This window comes from Trachurus trachurus, assembly GCF_905171665.1.
Source record: "Trachurus trachurus genome assembly, chromosome: 3".
Classification (NCBI taxonomy): Eukaryota; Metazoa; Chordata; class Actinopteri; order Carangiformes; family Carangidae; genus Trachurus; species Trachurus trachurus.
Genome location: NC_139893.1, coordinates 34,981,297 through 34,999,492, shown reverse-complemented (window position 1 = coordinate 34,999,492; position 18,196 = coordinate 34,981,297). Strand labels below are relative to the sequence as shown.

Here is an 18,196-nt window from a genome sequence, read left to right as displayed (position 1 = left end):
GGCTTGAGTACAGTATATTCAGGAGATTCTTGCTGAATCAGATACAGGGCTTCCTGTATCTTATTTTAAAGTCAGACTGGGTCTACTTCTTTTGTCTATTCTAATTTTTTTTAGTTGCCGCTGCCCTCTGGTCACCTTGTATTAACACACGTACGGTATTCCAATCGCGTCCAGATATAATTTAGCTGGGCTGCAATTATACCCGACATTAAAATGCATCTGTCGCACACAGACTTAAATTGCCTTTCTTTTTCCGTTGCAGAAAGTCAGATTACTGTGCGTGGCATTTCCTCTAATAATATTTACGGCCATGAAAAGTGACAGCGAAGATTTGTTCCCTGTCTGCACGTATCCTAACAGTCCATCATCTTTAGCACCGTGTACTTGACTTTGTTAAACCTCAGCCATTGTCAAAGAGTTTGTTTTTGAAATATAATGTGATATAACCCATTCTGAATGTTAAAAGGGAACAAGAGGACAAAATTTGACGTTTGTACTCAGTTCTAAGAAAACAGTTTGTTGTCTTTTTTCTCCCTAAAATATCAAAATGTTATTTCTTAAAACGGCAACCAGCTGCAGATCCAGGTTGTCTGTTTTTGGCACTTTCTTTGACATAATGCTCCAGAAATATAGATTTACAAAACCAGTTTTTTGATGTGAATATTTGTCCTCCTTTGTGAGGAACCACTGAGGCAGAGGGAGATGAAAACAGCGAAGTATGGAGAGATGCAGTACAGAAGGTTTTGTTGGCAGGGTTTGAGACCAGGCCTCGGGGTAGTTGATGTGGTTCCAAAGGCAGCGGTCCACCAGAGCGCCGAGCCAGAGCCTGGATACAGACAGACCAACCAGCACACGGCCCAGTCACCCACTGCATTTAGCCACACACTCCGTCCAATTCAATCGCAATTGTTTCAATTTGCCATTTGGTGAGAAGTCCGCTGAGCATTTGACCTGGTTAATTGGTGGAGACTCGTTCCAAGACAGTTTAAAACAGTGGAGGCCGCAGGGCAAAATATAGCCCAGAACATAAACCGCAGAGAAAGCATGGAGGCTACGCCAAGAATGGGGGAAAAATAACAATCGTGTTTATGAATGTGCAACTGCGAAGCATGCGTTGGTTTATGATTGATACAACCTGCATAAATAACAAATACATGAGCCTCATTTGTGCAGATGATGGGGACTGGGCGAGTCCCATGAGGACGTGGCTGAGCGTGTGGGGGCATGTCGGAACAAGCTCGGGGGAGTTAAGTGGGTTGCCAGGTTTGCAGTGGTTATTTCCATTAGGATGAAGGTGCCGGGTGGCAGGTGGTAGGGGCTGAGATTATTATGGGCTCTAGTATTAATCCTGTTAGTGTACCATGACTGGATGAATAAATCACATTCTGGTGCTCTCCAGCCAGACTGTACAGACACCAGAATGATTTACCCTCGGGGTGCTGGATCTCAACACTGTTGTCATGTTTGTGCTGGCAATCTCAGACCAGCTCTACTATGAACTGATATTGGCTCTTAAATTGAACAGAACCACAGCAGTTATCTCTGCTGCCATGATGCTCACTGCTATAACTAATTAATTATCTGACAATATCTAGTCGAAGCAAGACCATTGAGAATTTGGGAGTTTTGCTAATGCTATGTAGCCGCTGTTTACTTGTAGAAACATAACACGTTTCAGCAAAAAACTTAATTCATTCCTTTTTTCCAGAATCAGAATCAGAATCAGAATCAGAAATGTTTTATTGCCAAGAGCAGTAACGGTCAGTTTACAGCACAAGGAACTTGACGTGTTGTCAGGTGCAGGTGACGCAAAGGTACAAAAAATAGTAAAAGGTAGCGATCTGTTCATCTAAGGTGTATTGTGCAGATCATATCACTTTTATCTCTCATATTTCAACACACTTAATATTGTTATCTGTTCTTACCTGCCCAGGGACTACAGGTTGAAATTAGCAAATGTTGCTACAACCTGGCTCAAGGCATCTTCTCTTGTCTCATGAGATTAATGTTTTTTTCAGATTCAGATTCAGATATTTTATTCATGTACTTAGCAAGAAAAAAAAAAGTCTTACAGATGAGCAATTTCGACAGATGTACATGAAAGGGAACCCCAAGGAAGCAGAAACTGCTTATAAATACGGGACCCAAGCAATCAACAGCATTCTCTATCCCACAACCCCCCCCACCTTACCCTCCCACATCCCCCCACACCCGCATAATCACAAGATCACCCCGCACCCTTTACTAGCCATCCATTGCTACACGCAGTCATCGACCTATTCCACACACAAGCACCCACACACTGATACAAAGGTACACATACACTCATAAACAGTATTGTTCCCAAGAGGTACATGATTCTGACAGTGGTTATATTATAATTACTTAAGTAAGGCGAGATACGTGATTCTAGGCAAGAGGTTATATTATAAATAGTACAAATTTGTATTTAAAAAAAAAAAAATTGGGGGGGGCTTTTTATTTAATCGATAGTAGGCTACAGTGGAGATAGAGACAGGAAATGGGGAGGCAGGAAAGGGCTGCCCGACGCGGGATTCGATTCATGTTTTTTGTCCTTGTTTTAAATAAATAAATTCCTATTCCTATTCCTATAGAATAAACATTTAAATAATATAAGATAAAATAAAATAGAATAAATTAAAAAATGATTTTGGATTTATATTAGAAGAATAAAATAGAACAGAATAAAGATAGATATATGCTCCAAAATACAAAATAAAAGTTGTTGTGCAAAATGTTGTAGTTTTTCTAAGAACTGTCTCCAGAGTGGAAAGGAAGTTCAATGATAACTTCCTCTCTTGTGCTGATGTTGGCATCGTTACCATAGCAACCCACTGTAGCCTCCACTCTACCCCGAGGATGCAACTCTTCTTAGTGGATGTAGTGTATCCTCTTGTCTTGTAAACACAACACCCCACCCCACCAAAACTCCCCTCCCGGCAAGAAACCTCACTCACCACTTATGAACACTCACAAATAAATAGCAAATAGTATCTGTGTTCACAAGGTGTAACGTTACTGCTCTTGTTTTCTAACGCCACCACTGGACCTGTAATATGATAATTACTACTACACACAGTTAAGTGGGAGTTAGACACGTTAAACACAGTGGCTATGAGACTTATCTCACTGAACTTCCTGTTAGCAGTGTTGCAGAGTTAATTTCACAGCAGTAATTGGGGACTAATTAGAAAATAATGAGCACTATAATTGTGTACAGTGTTATTGTTACAGATTTGAATGGTGGGTTAAAATACATAATAAGGTTTGAACTACCAAGAAAGAAAAAAGGAGGAGGTGGGAGGTATCACAAGAATAGAATAGATAGGAAAATATTAAAAAGGATCAACTTCTTATCACCCTTTAAAAGGGTAAAAAAAAAGAAAAGTCTTACGCATATCTCAGTTCATGTCTTTATGTCTCTTTGCTGCTTTTAGCTGGTGACGTGCTCAGGTGCGTTCAAAGAGGGCTCTCTTCGGATTATCCGCAACGGCATTGGGATTCACGAACATGCCAGCATTGACCTGCCGGGAATTAAAGGTTTGTGTGTTCTCTGTATATGTGTGTGTGTGTGTGTGTCTCCTATACCGCCACCCCCCTCAAGGCTTGACTTTATCTGGACCTTAGTTCGTGACTGACTCAATTTCCTACTTGCACATCTGTTCTCATCACCTGGCTGAGACGCCAGCTGTTGCTTCTCTCCAAGCTCAGCATGTGAATGTGAGCAGATGGCTCACGTGTCACAGGTCCTGACTCAAGGTTTTGGGAAAAATACAAGTGTTAGCCTTAGGTTAAACATTTGTTTTCATTTAGCAAACCAAACCAAAAAGTTCTGCAGTGTCTGCAAACAGCCAAAGTGCCAAACTGAAGAATCTGGTCAGGTTTTAACAATGGCAGGCAGACGCCTCTTAATCCCAGAAAATGAATCTCCCCATCCCTCGACCGTTCTCTGATGGTGAAGTGAGACGCAGCAGGCAGTTAAGGTCTTCTTGTGCTTGTTAGGCTTCAGCTGTTTATTGACCAGCTCTGCCCTAAATGTCTGAGCCGCTGCCTTCTCTCCTGGCCTCTTGATGAGAGGCAATTATTCACTTAACTGGTCAATGGCTCTCTGGGAGGCATCTGTAACCTGTACATCCTCCCGACATGTTAACATTTGACAGGTGGAGTAGTTAAAGATCTTGAAGCTTGATTACTGGCTAGATATTGTATTTCTTCATCCTGTCTCTCTCTCTTAACGCACCTCTTCCTCCAATCCCTTCCTCAAGGTCTGTGGCCGCTGCGCTCCGAGGCAGGCAGAGAGACAGATGACATGCTGGTGCTGTCTTTCGTGGGTCAGACACGGTGGGTGTTGTTTTGCAAGTGCAGCATGCCAGATAAGTGCCGAGTCAATTTTGAGTGTTGCTATCTTATCTAAAGAGACGTGTGTTCCCCCCAGAGTGCTGATGCTGAGTGGAGAGGAGGTGGAGGAAACCGAACTTCCAGGCTTTGTGGACAACCAACAGACATTTTACTGTGGCAACGTCGCACACCAGCAGCTCATTCAAGTTAGTACACACACAAACACACACACACACTTCAGTTGTATGTTTTGAGTTCATGTGCTGCCCTTTTCACAAGAAGTAGGAAAAAATATCAGCCCACCGTAGAAGCAGGAACTGATGGTTTGGATCTGAGTGGATCTTTTTTCTTTTTTCTATCCCATCACAAGGAGGAGCAGGCTTTCTACAGAGTCCACACTAGAGCTTAGATTTGCGCCCCAAAAGTTCCAGCCCGACCTCTCACATTCTCTCCAATCCCACCCAGGCCTGTTAACTGGATTTATAGGCATAATTTAAACCTGACAGTTTTTTAATAAGTTGGCTGTTATGATTCAAGTTTTATTATTTACTGCCATTCTGAGCTCTTTCAATGACAGAAATCTGATCAGATGAATCTTAATGAGCACAGCTCTGAAGAGACGGGCCGTGTGCTCAGTGCTGCGATTTATAACTCTGTAACTGTGCAACCTCGTTGTGCATCAATCAAAGTTTAAAGGGGAACTATGCAAGTCTGGTCGCTTTTCCGCTGTTTTGCTAACCCTCCTCCCAGCCATGTGCATTTGTTATCAATGAAAGCCGGCGAAAAGCGTGGATAATGTTATTCATCATATGTTACAATGTGTATATTTATCTGTCATAAAGAAGAGATTACGCATTATGGGCCGCGTTGCATGGTTGGTTTCCAGCAAAGAGACACTAGGTGGAAGTCAGAGAGCCTCCATTCTCCCTGTAACAAGTTACAAGTCATTTATTTAATCATCACAATTACTCTGAAGCTGTTTAATTAAGATAAAAATGTAGCATAGTTAAACTAAAAATCTTTCATAGTTCCTCTTTAAGGTTACGTCCTTAATACTTAATACTTAATTTCATATTATCACAAAATAGCTTAGGTCCTAGACTGGATCTGGCCCAGCCTGCACCAGAGGGGAGCCTGGCCTGAGGCATGGAGCCAGGTCGAGCTGGCCTTGGACTCGGGTGGAGAATCTAACCTCTAGTCCACACAGGTGGTTGTGAGTTTCATGTTTGAGGGTCAGATTATCCTCAGACTCAACAAATCGGGAATATATGAAGTGCTTTTTTATCGAAAATCAAGACAGATCTAATTTATGAGAACAAAAACTGCTGAATAGGAAAATATAAAAAATTAATTACAAAAAATTAATTGAAATAACTTATTGAAAAGTAAACAAAAATAGAAAATGTATGTTTATGTAGAAAATGTTGTATAATACAGGCCAAGACGTCTAACAGTTGTCTAACAATTGTCCAGAGTTAGCTGACTCATGCTTCATGAGAACATGTCTCGGTTGGTTTACAGATGCTCTCAGATGAGAGAAGTCTGACACCTTGTCAGTTCAGAGTTTGCTGTAGCACAACCACTAATGCTGCTTCAGCCGGTGTGAACCGAGCGCTGACAAAACCACACAAGTAAATAAAAGATGCTGCCTGTGCCAACCGCTGTGATATGTCTGCTGGTCACTGATTATTGTGCACAACAGACGCTAATGTGAGTCAGTGTCTGTCTAACTGAGGCTCAGGTGTGCGACTGAATGTTTCCTCCAACACTAACCGTCTTGATAAGAACGGCTTCCTTCACTCAGGCAGCGTCGATGGGCGGGACATGAAGGCCTAACTGTGCGTTCACACCGAAAGCGATTAAATCGCCTGTAGTCGCCCTGGCCGCTCCTATCGCGTCGCTTGCCAGCTCTAGCAGGCCCTTGCACCAAGCGACCAAAGGGGCGGGACTTTCAAGATGTGCTGCAGATGTGTCCATTCAGGCTCTCTCAATTTCTCCGGCTGTGGGAATCCCAGTCCGCTATTGGCTGTCGCCGCGGTCGCGCCGCTGCTCATTTGCATAAAGTTCAATCTCTCCCAACTTTCATCGCTCGCGTCGCTCCCACCGCGTCGCTCGCGTCGCTCCCGCCGCCGGTCGCTCCTCATCGCTCCTCGTCGCCAGTGTACATTGAAAATGAATGGCAGCTGGTCGCCGCGGTCGCTCCGGTTGCTTTTGGTGTGAACGCCCAGTAAAGCAGAATTGTGCATAGAGGAATTAGTGTAGGTGTGCCTCCTGCCCATTGTCAGAGTTTTATTTTTTTACTTTTGTATGTAAAAATCATGTTCAACAAAGTATTAATCTGAGTATTTTTACATAGTTTAACAACATGTCTTTGGGGGAAACTTTGATATCACTTTCATTTGATATCTGAGCCCCCTCTCCTAGAATTAGCTGACTTGCAGTATTTGTATATAGCAGTTGAAAACAGGAATATCAGCTACTTTTCACAGATTCAAAATTAATTAAAAGAATTAATTATTCAACTGTGGCCTTACTCCGTTTAATAAGATACACTTTGCTGGAGCTGATTCATACATGATTGAAAGGGCGAGTTGTGAATGTGAGGAGCGTAAAAGGACCTCATGTATTTTACACTTGGTGGAGATGAATATTTTTGCACTTCATTTAAATTCAAGTTTCAAGCCGGGCCTCTTTGAAAATGAGGATGAAACCTGCTGGGTATTCTACCAGAAATCTCTGCGTTATTATGACAATCAGCCTTTAAACACAGACCTACTTGTGTTTTGAGAACATTTGACTCTTTTGCCCGTCAGAGTTATCCTCACTGAATACTTATTTACATTTTTGCTAATATAAAGTCACACCGCTCTTGCTTTTGGGCCTAAAACAAGAGCTCTGTAAATAATACAAGTTCACCGTTGTGTATTTAAACTGGGACTGAACCTAAGCTGTTGAGTTAGATTTTTCCTTACTCGGCCTTCAGTGGCTGTATCAAACACTGAGGTCGACAGAGTCAGGGACGCTGCAGTTAATGGGCTGAAAATATGCTACAATATGCACAGTGCAAAATATTTTGAGACTAACATCGAATCAAATGGTATAAAAAGGAAGCTTGTATACCTAAACCCAAATGTCTGACTCTGCAGCTTTTTGCAGTGCTCTTCGCCCCCACTCACAGAGTATCTGCTTGAACTTTGCTGCTCTAATTAACCTCACATTACGTAACAGTAGGTAGCAGAAGGTTCCAGCAAACAAGCTCAGACAGGCCAACTACCCTCTCTCCACCCATCACGAATTAGCGAAAATGTAAAGAAGCAGCTGGGTTAACATCGAGGCAAACAACACCGAGCATGTACAAAGGCCCTGATATTGATCTCAGAAGGAGGCGGAGGTGAAGCTGCTGCTCAGTGTTGGCAATGCTCAATGCTGTAGCAGCCAGCTATAGGTAGTTTAGTTTAGTTTATTATTATGGATCCTCATTAGTCACTGCCTCAGCAGCGACTCTTCTTCCTGGGATCCTACATCACAATACAAAAAAACACCAAGCCAAACTGGGAAGAAAAGAAGAAAATGAATAAAAATGAATTAAAAAAATGTATAAATGAATCAATATGATAAAATAATCAAATAAATGAGTTGAAAAAATAAAAATAATGAAAATAAATGAGGCGGATGCATAGAGGCCCATAAGCGAGTAGGAAAAACACAAATCTAAATATTAAAGGGACAACGAGGAGTTTTGGAAAGTGAAGTGTTTTCACACTACATTTACCATGAGCCTCCGCGCGCACGGTGAAATTCTTGGACCGGCGCAAGACAGACGTCTTGCCAAGATTGTTTTCATTCATCAAGAATTAAAGTCGGAGGTTGGAAGACGATCAGGTACCGTCGTAGTTCTGACCATAAACGGCGATTCGGCGGCGTTATTCCCAGGACCCGCCGGGCAGCGTCCGCGAAACCGAAAGTAAAGAAAGAAACAACTCCTCGTTGTCCCTTTAAATGCAGTCCAAAACAATCTCTTTCTGTAGTGTTTGTTCTACCAAGTGGTCAGTCAGTTGGCTGGTTCATGGTCCTCAGAGGACGAACCCTCATGATTTCTAGAGGCACTATGAAGGTGATACTTTTGTTTTTTAGTGAAAGGTATCCACAGATATTGCATGAATTACCTTGTAATCTGGTACTTGGTACAGACTGATAACTTTAACTCTGTTCCTTGGCGCCATCATATGCAGTATACCGGTACATGTAACTTTATCTAACTATATATATATATATATATATATATATATATATACAGTATATATATATATATATATATATATAGTATATACTGTATAATTCACAACAAAGAATGACATTTAAACTGTATTTTTTTTGTTTTGAAATGTAATCGCTCCTCATAATTGCTTTCAAGGATGCCATTGATATTTGCTGTAGTGTCTCATTACACCAATGTAATATATGCGCTCCTTAGCAGTGCAACCTCCGTTTATACTTTGTGTCTTGTTTCTGCTGGGTGCAGTGTGTTAATGAGACTACTTCTGCTCTTCTTGTTTTCTTTTTTTTTAACCTCCTCTTGCTTATTCAGTCCTTTGCGACTCTCCTCATCATATTATTAAATTTTCAGTATTAAATTTGTGTTTCTCATCTTAACACAGGTGTTCACACGCCTCTCTCTCTGCGCGTGCAGCGGAGATGCAATCAAATTAACTTTCGTAAAAATAGTAATAGGTCATGAAAGCACTCACGGGCTGTTTGGATGTTTGGGATGAAACTAATTCTTTTTCAGTCAGCCTTACTCTTGACATTTGTGTTTGTGATCAAACTAATACATATTTCTTTCATGGTTTCTGGAGGGAAAAGTCACTGTAGCCAAGGTTTTTGCCTTCCAAACAAATTCATTTCTTTTATCTTCTCAGGAATGTCTATGTTAGCTTATCTGAGATCGTTATTATCTCAGGAGTCAAGAATCTTCTATCTGCACTATTTGTTAAAGTGTTAAGTGGTTGTGGATTAAGATGGAAGTAATTAATCTTCTTTCAATCATTAAAATCATATTCTCTCCATATTTCTACTTGAAAAAATGCAAATATTATGGAAGATATATTTGTGATTAATCATAATTTCTTTTAAAGCATTTAAATAAATGCAGCAGCGATTCCTGGCATGGAACCACTCGGATTAGCTTTCAGAACTGCTTCATATTTTAGCTCCCAGTCTCCACATCATCCTCTCTGTCACTTCTCAAAAAATTAAATGCAGAAATAATCTTTAAAGGAGAAAAACTGTGTGCTCCTCCAGATCACGTCGGGCTCTGTGCGGCTGGTGCTCCAGGACAGCAAGGCGTTAGTGAGTGAATGGAAAGAGCCGCAGGGCAGGAACATCAGCGTGGCCGCCTGCAACCACACACAGGTGGTGCTCGCCGTGGGTCGGGCCCTCTACTACCTGCAGATCCTGGCTGGAGAACTCAAACAGATTAGGTGAGACACACAGACACACACACACACGCTCTCTTGACACCGACATTATAAGGAGCTCATTTTTTGTTGTTATATTTTGTTAGAGAATGAATGCCAATCATGGGTAATAGTTAAATCAAAAATAACTGATACATGCCGAGAAAGTTTATTAAGTTTATAAAAGTGATTATCTTTTTTAAAGGGATACTTCACCTAAAATTGATAATTCACCAATTTTCTACTCACCGTCATGCCAAGGGAGGGTTTGGAGAACTTTCAGTGTTATCAAAACGCTTTTAAAGTTCCAGGGGGGGTCCGGCTGGCAACGGATTTTCATATAATGGCGGTGGATAGAGCTCACTTTTGAATCGTCCAAAACACGCACTATGAAACATCCAAATACCTCCATACTGCTCGTCCGCACTGACCCAAGTGTCCTGAAGCCGCCACATGAAAAAATTTATTTGATCTCTGTTTTTAGCCTTGTTGTAGTAGTAGCTCCCAGTGGCTGCACAAGATTTGCTGCGAGATGTTCTTCTGTGTTTACATCCTACATCCAATGGTTTACAACGACGAACGAACATCTGCAGGAAATCTGGTGCATGTGCACAAACATCAACAGAGCCACTGGGAGCTACTGCTACAACAAGGCTAAAAATAGAGATCACATTCATTTTTTCCAACCAATTTTTCATGTGGCGGCTTCAGGACACTTGGGACAGTACAGACGAGCAGTATGGAGGTATCTGGATGTTTCATAGTGTGTGTTTTGGACAGTTCAAAAGTGAGCTCAATCCGCCGCCATTATATGAAAATCTGTTGCCAGCCGGACCCCCACTGGAACTCCAAAATAACTCTGAAAGTTCTCCAAACCCTTCCTTGGCATGACGGTGAGTAGAAAATTGGGAGAAGTATTTTTGGGGCTTTTTGTCTTTAATTGATAAGATAATTGAGAGAGACAGGAAATGGGGAGACAGAGAGAGGGGGAGTGACATGCAGCAAAGGGCCACTCTGGATCTGGAGGCGCCTGCTCAACCAACTGAGCTACACGGCGCCCCTGTACTCATCATTTTGAGGAGTTCAGACTGTTATTGACCACGATATTAGACATATGATTGATCAGATGAAGTTTTCAGACCTGCTGCTGCATCCGTCTGCAGCACTGTGAAGGTGGATGCAGCTGTTGTTCCAGACAACAAGAATCAGGCACCGGGGAACGAGCTGCTCATCATTTTTGTATTTGTCAAGTGGAGCTGTTGTTAATGAAATAGATTGTCAACAGACCGGGGTAATGACCCGGGAAAAAATAAAACAGCTGCAGCCAATTGATCTTAAAGATGAAAATGTAGAATTTTCCCACTGTTTCAGCAGAAATGTAGATGTTTTCTAGCAACTCCAGACAGTGTGAACTCACAGGAAGACTGTGGGCTATTTCTCATTTTGCCTCTCACATCAGAAAAAAAAAAAAATCAATTAGAACTTTTGCTGTGTGTTAGTTAGCCTGTGTGTCCAACACACACGACACGCCGGGCCGGTTAGTGCCGGTTTCATCACGTCCTCTGTACCTTCCTCAGCACCACGGAGATGGAGCACGAGGTGGCTTGCCTGGACATCACGCCCCTGGGGGAGGCCGGCTCCGAGTCACCGCTCTGTGCTGTGGGACTCTGGACTGACATCTCGGCCCGTGTGCTCAAGCTGCCCTGCTTCACCGCCCTGCACAAGGAGATGCTGGGGGGAGGTGAGAGGAAAGACACCGACACTAGAGCAGGAAAGCTTCTTGTTGGGGCAGGGATTGTGTGAACTCAACTGAGGAGGATGTGAACTCAGTTGAAGTACTGTGATTTCCCATGCGTGGAGTTACTTCAAGTGGTCTGTTCGAGTTCATTTACAATAAGTACATTCATTATTTTCGGTGTTTGATTTTGTAACTGAGTTTGAAATTTATCATAAATAGATAGTATACCATAAATTCTCAAAAAAAAAATGAAAAGAAGCTGATTCTCGAATAGATGCCGGTCTCCTATACTGGCCCGGTCTGGCTACATAACAGGTTTGAGCAAATAAAAGCCGAGTCTCAATTAGAAGCCGGGTCTATTTCTATTTTCTGCAAGTTATTGTGAATGTACAAAACCTCTCAAAGTCCACGATCACCTGTTTGAGCAGTTTCTAAGCTGCTTAATTCGTTTTAGAGTTCTCAACGGGCCTGAAAATTAAAACGCGACCCTGTGCAACCTGCAGGTGTTGAAGCTCTGACCTAGACTCACGAGCATTAATTCTCAGCCTGAACGCAGCCAAAAAAAAGTAAGAATAGAACAATTTGACTGTATTTCCCAACGTTGCTGAACGTGAGATTTGTTCAAAATTAAATAAAAGCCGGTCCCATATAGACGCCTGTCTCAAATAAGCCGAGTCAGTTCGGCAGATGAAGCAAATAAAAGCCTGGGCTTCTATTGGAGAATTTACGGTCGTCACAACTTGGTAGTCTTAACAGTTCACTGAACTAAGTTTCTTACTTTTGTGTCAGCCTATATAAACGAATTGTCATGGACATTAATGGACTTGCAAGAGAAAGCACGTATTGGTTTTAAGTGGGCTGCGGGCTCCTTGTGTTTGGAAACGTTGGCACGTACGTTGGAGTAGCACATACATTATCTCAGTGGGGTTCACAAATCCATGAAAGCAACGATTACTAACCTAAGCCAGACTCTTTGAGAAACACTCATTTAGTGTTTATCCCTTAACAAGTCACTGCTTGTTAATGGATGATGATCAATATGTGAAAATTGTCAATCAGTTTTGTTAATACGAATAAATTGGCCATTAAATGACTAAAATCAATCACCTTCCAATGAATGAACCAGTAGTGGCAGCAGCAGCAGCAGCAGCAGCAGGGGAGAGGGAATTAGAACTAGACATCCCCTCTCCTCCTCACATGGCTGAAGGTTTCAAAAAGGTAGAAACAAATGACTGTAACACCAGAAATACAAAATGGGATAATAATGCAACACAACGGTGGTGTAAACAAATGTGGGCAATCCATTAATGGAATCTCTCAGCGTTTCACTTTGATGCAGGGAGGTAAACGAGAGGATCGATACCACATTCAGAAAACATGAAGCTGGAACCAGCGGGCAGTCAGTTCTGCTTTGCTTAGCATAGAGACAACAGCTTAGCAACAGCTCTCCTGGCTCTTTGCAAAGGGTAAAAATACCCATCATGTCTAATCTAAACTCGTTATATCTTGTTTTATGTTTGGGAGGAGGAAGTTCTCCGTTACCTGCAACTGCTCACGGCCTCAAAAGAGTCTAGAGCATCGATTACAGTCTAGGAGACGCAATATATTCATTTGTTATTGTTGGAGTGGAATGGAAAGTGGAACTGTCCCTTTAAACTTCCCAGTGAAAAGTTCAACAATAGTGTAATTAAAACGGATTGTATCATCACCACTTTCATAGATTTCACTTAATGTTCCCCATTAAATTCTTAATAACTTGATGAGCGCTTGAGCATCAACTCTGCTGCCAACTGAAACACCATTTAGACACTTGACCACCATTTAAACTTTGAACGTTGAAATATGCAAGAGAGGTCCTGACTACTTTTTTTTTGGGTTACACTTATGAAAAAGTCAGCTGTCCCTGGAGACAGAGTTTCATAACGTAGTGAACCGGCACAGACAGGACCCTTACTTTCCAATTAGAGGGCTACATCCATTTAGAATAAAATCTCTACACTCTTTCCCACAGTGTGACTTTTTATTTTTCCATGTGCGTTTGATTGACAGCTGCTCTGCTCAAACTCTGAACCCTCTCACTTGCTAACAAGACCAGTCTGACTGCAGACTAAAAATTTTATAAGCCATGAACAGGAAACCTTCAAATTAAAAGCCACAATGTTTTTCTCTTGGACATATAGATATTTTTTTATCTATATGTCCATATATATCAAGTAGCAAATTTAAAAAAACTGCACTGTTGCACTTTAAAAAAGGTAGTGTTTAAATTAGTTAGTATTTTTGATGTTCTCTTTTTCTGTATTTTTTTTTATAGAACACAGCTTAACATTATGGCCCTCTTACGGTACTTCAAATAACTGATCTGGATTTGAATAAAAACCTGCAATTTTTCAAGCAGCAACATTTTACTGTTTTTTTTTTCTGTTAAATTGTTTTTTTTATATAAGTGTCAGCCTAGAAGCACTTAATCAAAGCCAGTGTTGTTTTGCTATAATTGGCCTGCAGTCATAAACTGCCTGGGAAACAGAAAAGACAGAAGATTTTATATTTACACTGCAGCATTCAGATGTTCTTTTTGTTTTTTTTCTTTCTCTTCCAAAAGTTAAAAGCCAGTCCAACCAATAACCCTCATTGATTAATGTGACAGAGGCACTTTTGCGGACATTCATCACTCCCGTGTTCATCCATGAGCCTGTGACTTCACAGCACAGGAAAAATAAATCACTTGATTGTGTGTGTCCTCAGAGATCATCCCTCGCTCCATCCTAATGACCACCTTTGAAGGCAGCTACTACCTGCTGTGCGCCCTGGGAGACGGAGCGCTCTTCTACTTTGGTCTGGACCTGCAGACTGGTGAGTCCTTCACAGCCGCCGTCACAACGCTGTTTAGAGGAAAGCTAAGGGGCCTCCAGGCGGGGCCACGGGTAGCTGTCTCAGAAGAACATTTTCATTTTTTCGATTATCATTTAATAGAGAATTGCATAACTGCCAGCACTGTGTCTGGACACAACAGTGAAGGAACTTTTTCAGCCTAAAGAAAATGAGATTTCAAGTTTTCATTTGACTTAAGTTTGGCAGAAATAAATTTTTTTGGAGCACCTCATCCTATCTATTTTTAACTGTTATGTATGAAAATCCAGACTTCTCTTGAGGCTTCTCTTTATTTTATTTCATTTTTGATGGTTTTAAACATGTTATGTGCCACCACAGAGGGGATTTAGTTTCATCTAATAGAATGTTTCTTCTTTTAAATGATTCTGGGGCATATTTTTCTCCTACATAGTGATAGTGGCAGTAGAAGAAAGACAGGATAGTCAGGGAGAGAGTGAGGAGATGAAATACAGCAAAGAGAAAGACTCAAACCCAGGTGGCTGCGTTTTGGCCTAACAGGAACACCTGAAAAGATTTCTAAACAACACCGGTCCACAGATGCAACAGCCCACTGGACCTTGTCCCAGGTGTCCCCCCGAGACCAGTCCAGCTCCAGCGTGTAGGGTTTAGTTGTACCTGAGTGCTGCACTATAAAAATCGAACTCAATGTTCACTAGTTAAATCTCCCCCTCTCCTTTCTCTCCTTTCTCCTCTTGGGTCGGGTATCAACACACATCTCCAGTTTCAAATTAAAAGCCCTCCCTGCTGTGATATTGTGTGTAGGGGAAACACTGACACCCCCGTCCTTCATGATGATGCATCACAAAGCAAAAATGGAATCAGAGGCCCAGATATCCTGATGTTTTTTTTAGTAGCTGTCATAGCTGTGTGTGGATCAGCCTCCAAATACACTTTCTGTGCATGCTTTTGTGCTTTAAAGAGGAACTATGGAGGATTTTTCCCGTGGCTGTGCTGCATTTTTACCTTAATTAAAAAGCTTCAGAGAATTGTGATGGTAACATCATACATGTTATATAACGTTATCCACCACTCCGTCTATTGATTTCTCACCAGCTTCGTTAAAAACAAATGCACATGGCCAGGAGGAGGGTTAGCAAAACAGAGGAAAAGCGACCAGACTTGCATAGTTCGTCTTTAAAGGGGAACAATACAAGTCGGGTCGCTTTTGCTCTGTTTTGGTTGCTTTTCTGTCTACAGAACTCCTCCTACAGTTTCAGAGTGCATATCTTCTCTGTGGTAAAAACATTTGTTTTTAACCAAGCCAATGCTAAGGTATTCTGTGGAGCGATGTCACCGGTGGGTAATGTTAATAAGAGATAACAGATTACGGGGTGTGTTTGTGTTGTAGTGCAGTAAAGCAGTCCATGTTTCTCGCAAGACGAGATCTGGGACACCGGGGTCAGAGGCGCTGATCTTGAAATTTTGGTTTTCGTCTCAGAGACGCTAGGTGGAAGACAGAGAGCCTCCATTCTCCCCTTAACAAGTCATTTAACCATCACAATTGTTTAATTAAGGTAAAAATCTTGCGTAGTTCCTCTTTAAGCTCAACAGCTACAGTACATTGTATGATAAAGGCTTTCACTACAATACTCGTTAGTGAAAACCAAGTGATGTCACTGAAATGACGTCATCCAGCCAAGATCCCCCAGTGATCCCATTTCACTTGTAAAAATTAAATGCTCCAGGTAAATGAAAAAGCCACAGGAGACATTCTGAAGCAGTTCTCTCAGGTTGTTCAGTCCTCCCTACTTATTCTTTTATTGAACAATTTAAAATTCACATCAATTTCATTTATTGGAAAACCCCTGTTCTAACTCGCTGACTCCAGATTCCCTTTTTTTTATTTTTGACTTTTAAATTTGCACTTATTTATGCACCTCATTGAATTTATGTCTTCCAGCTGTTGACATTAGTCACAGCTTTACTGATTGGGAATAAAACTAAGATTTTGGAGGCAGCACCTAGACAAATTGTTCTTTCAGGATGTAGCTCGTCTGCATTTTTAGTTTGTATAGTCTGCCACACTTTCCCCAAATCCAAATCCAAATCTTCCAGTTGCTTGTTTTGTCTGACTCACTGTCCCGAACATAATCAGTTTACTGGTGGAAAAGAGTCTCTTGCGCTTCAGCCCTCCCATTAATGGAGATCTGCACTCAGTGTTGGACAGGATAGAAACAGTTGGACGGGCATTTGAGACCACTGCACAAACAATTCATGTCCCTGGCAAACATTTTGTTCAGAATTAGATCAAAAACAAGGAGAAAGACTTGCAACCAGGATATTTTCTGCAAATAATTAAGGCAAAACATCGGGACATCAAAAACCAAAGCCTATACAGTGTGTGTATATATACATATTACTGTTCAAATTATTAGTTTTTGGCAGATTTATGGAAAAACCTGGATAAATGATGGAAAAGAAAATGACACAAAAGCAGAGGCTCCTTCCCACTGAAAGGTTTGATGAGCACAAGTCAGATCCTAGAATGAATGAATGAATTTTTTTTATTTTCATGTCATGCCACCACTGTGGGCCATCCCATGTGGGATTACAAGACACATTTAATGACAAATACAAGAAAAAAAAAGACTACACAGTTGGTTGGTTGGTTTTACCTGCCATACAGGTGTGAAATAAATAAACAATTTACTATACTTTACTATATATCGCTCTTCGTCTCATTGCCCAAGCCTTTTCAAGAAATAAAGAAAATGCAGATATATTCAACTGAAAAAGATGTTTTAGCTTCTCAGCATCGTCTAACCACACAAATTTGTTATATTACTAAACAATTTTTGTCTTACAGAGTCATAAAAAGGACAGTAGAACACAAAATGAATTTAATTCTCCACCTCTTGGATGTCACATAAATTACAAATTCTATCGTCTTCTGCTGTGCCGACATATCTGCCTGTCTCAATATGAAGACCAAGTATACCAGCTCTCAATTGAGCACACGGGGATCTTTCCTTTTTAGGCAAATTATACAAAACATAGTTTTCTGGGCCAAATACCTGTTTTATTTCACAGTTAAGTACGCAGCTTTGGTTTACCCCAAATATCTAAAGCCCATCTATCTTTACTTTGTTGGAAAATAATTTCTTTTAATACTCCTAGAAGTTCTGCATCCTACAGCAAATTTAGTTTTCTTTGACCCACGTGATGATTGTTACACATGAGGCTTGAGCTCATCTCCCCCCCCCCCCCAGGTGCCCTGAGCGAGCGCAAGAAGGTCACCCTGGGCACTCAGCCCACCGTGCTGAGGACCTTCAGATCTCTGTCCACGTCCAACGTCTTCGCCTGCTCCGACCGACCCACTGTCATCTACTCCTCCAACCACAAGCTGGTCTTCTCCAACGTCAACCTCAAGGAGGTCAACTACATGTGCCCACTGAACTCTGAGGGCTACCCCGACAGGTGAGCGCCACAACCCTGTCTGTTTGTGGCTCCACACATGTTCTCTGTTGATGACAACATCAGGGTTCCCACGCATCCTGGAAAACTTGAAAACCTGGAAAATGGTTGACCAGTTCCAGTCATAGAAAACACATGGAAATTGAGAGAAAAGTCTTGGAAAAGCTTGAGTGAAAACTTGAAAACTAGCGACTTTGAGTTCATGAGTGTTTCCAGTATTGGACCTTTTGTCTCCTCTGCTGAGTAATATATAGATACTTTACAGAGAACTGTGTTGGGTGTGGTTTAAAAACAAAATCAACTTTTTTTTGAGTTGTTCTATGATGAATTTGTCTTA

At 41.4% G+C, this 18,196-nt stretch overlaps 1 protein-coding gene across 1 annotated transcript in view; it reads left to right on the top strand.

The window, feature by feature from the left end:
- Nucleotides 1–18,196, top strand: part of ddb1 (damage-specific DNA binding protein 1) — a 57,318-nt gene that overhangs the window by 14,285 nt on the left and 24,837 nt on the right. Inside the window, exons 10-16 of the mRNA XM_084001676.1 lie at nucleotides 3,459–3,561; nucleotides 4,287–4,362; nucleotides 4,457–4,565; nucleotides 9,661–9,839; nucleotides 11,393–11,556; nucleotides 14,299–14,406; nucleotides 17,655–17,862. Coding sequence (XP_083857802.1) covers nucleotides 3,459–3,561; nucleotides 4,287–4,362; nucleotides 4,457–4,565; nucleotides 9,661–9,839; nucleotides 11,393–11,556; nucleotides 14,299–14,406; nucleotides 17,655–17,862 — 947 coding nt within the window. The remainder of the gene's footprint in view (nucleotides 1–3,458; nucleotides 3,562–4,286; nucleotides 4,363–4,456; nucleotides 4,566–9,660; nucleotides 9,840–11,392; nucleotides 11,557–14,298; nucleotides 14,407–17,654; nucleotides 17,863–18,196) is intronic.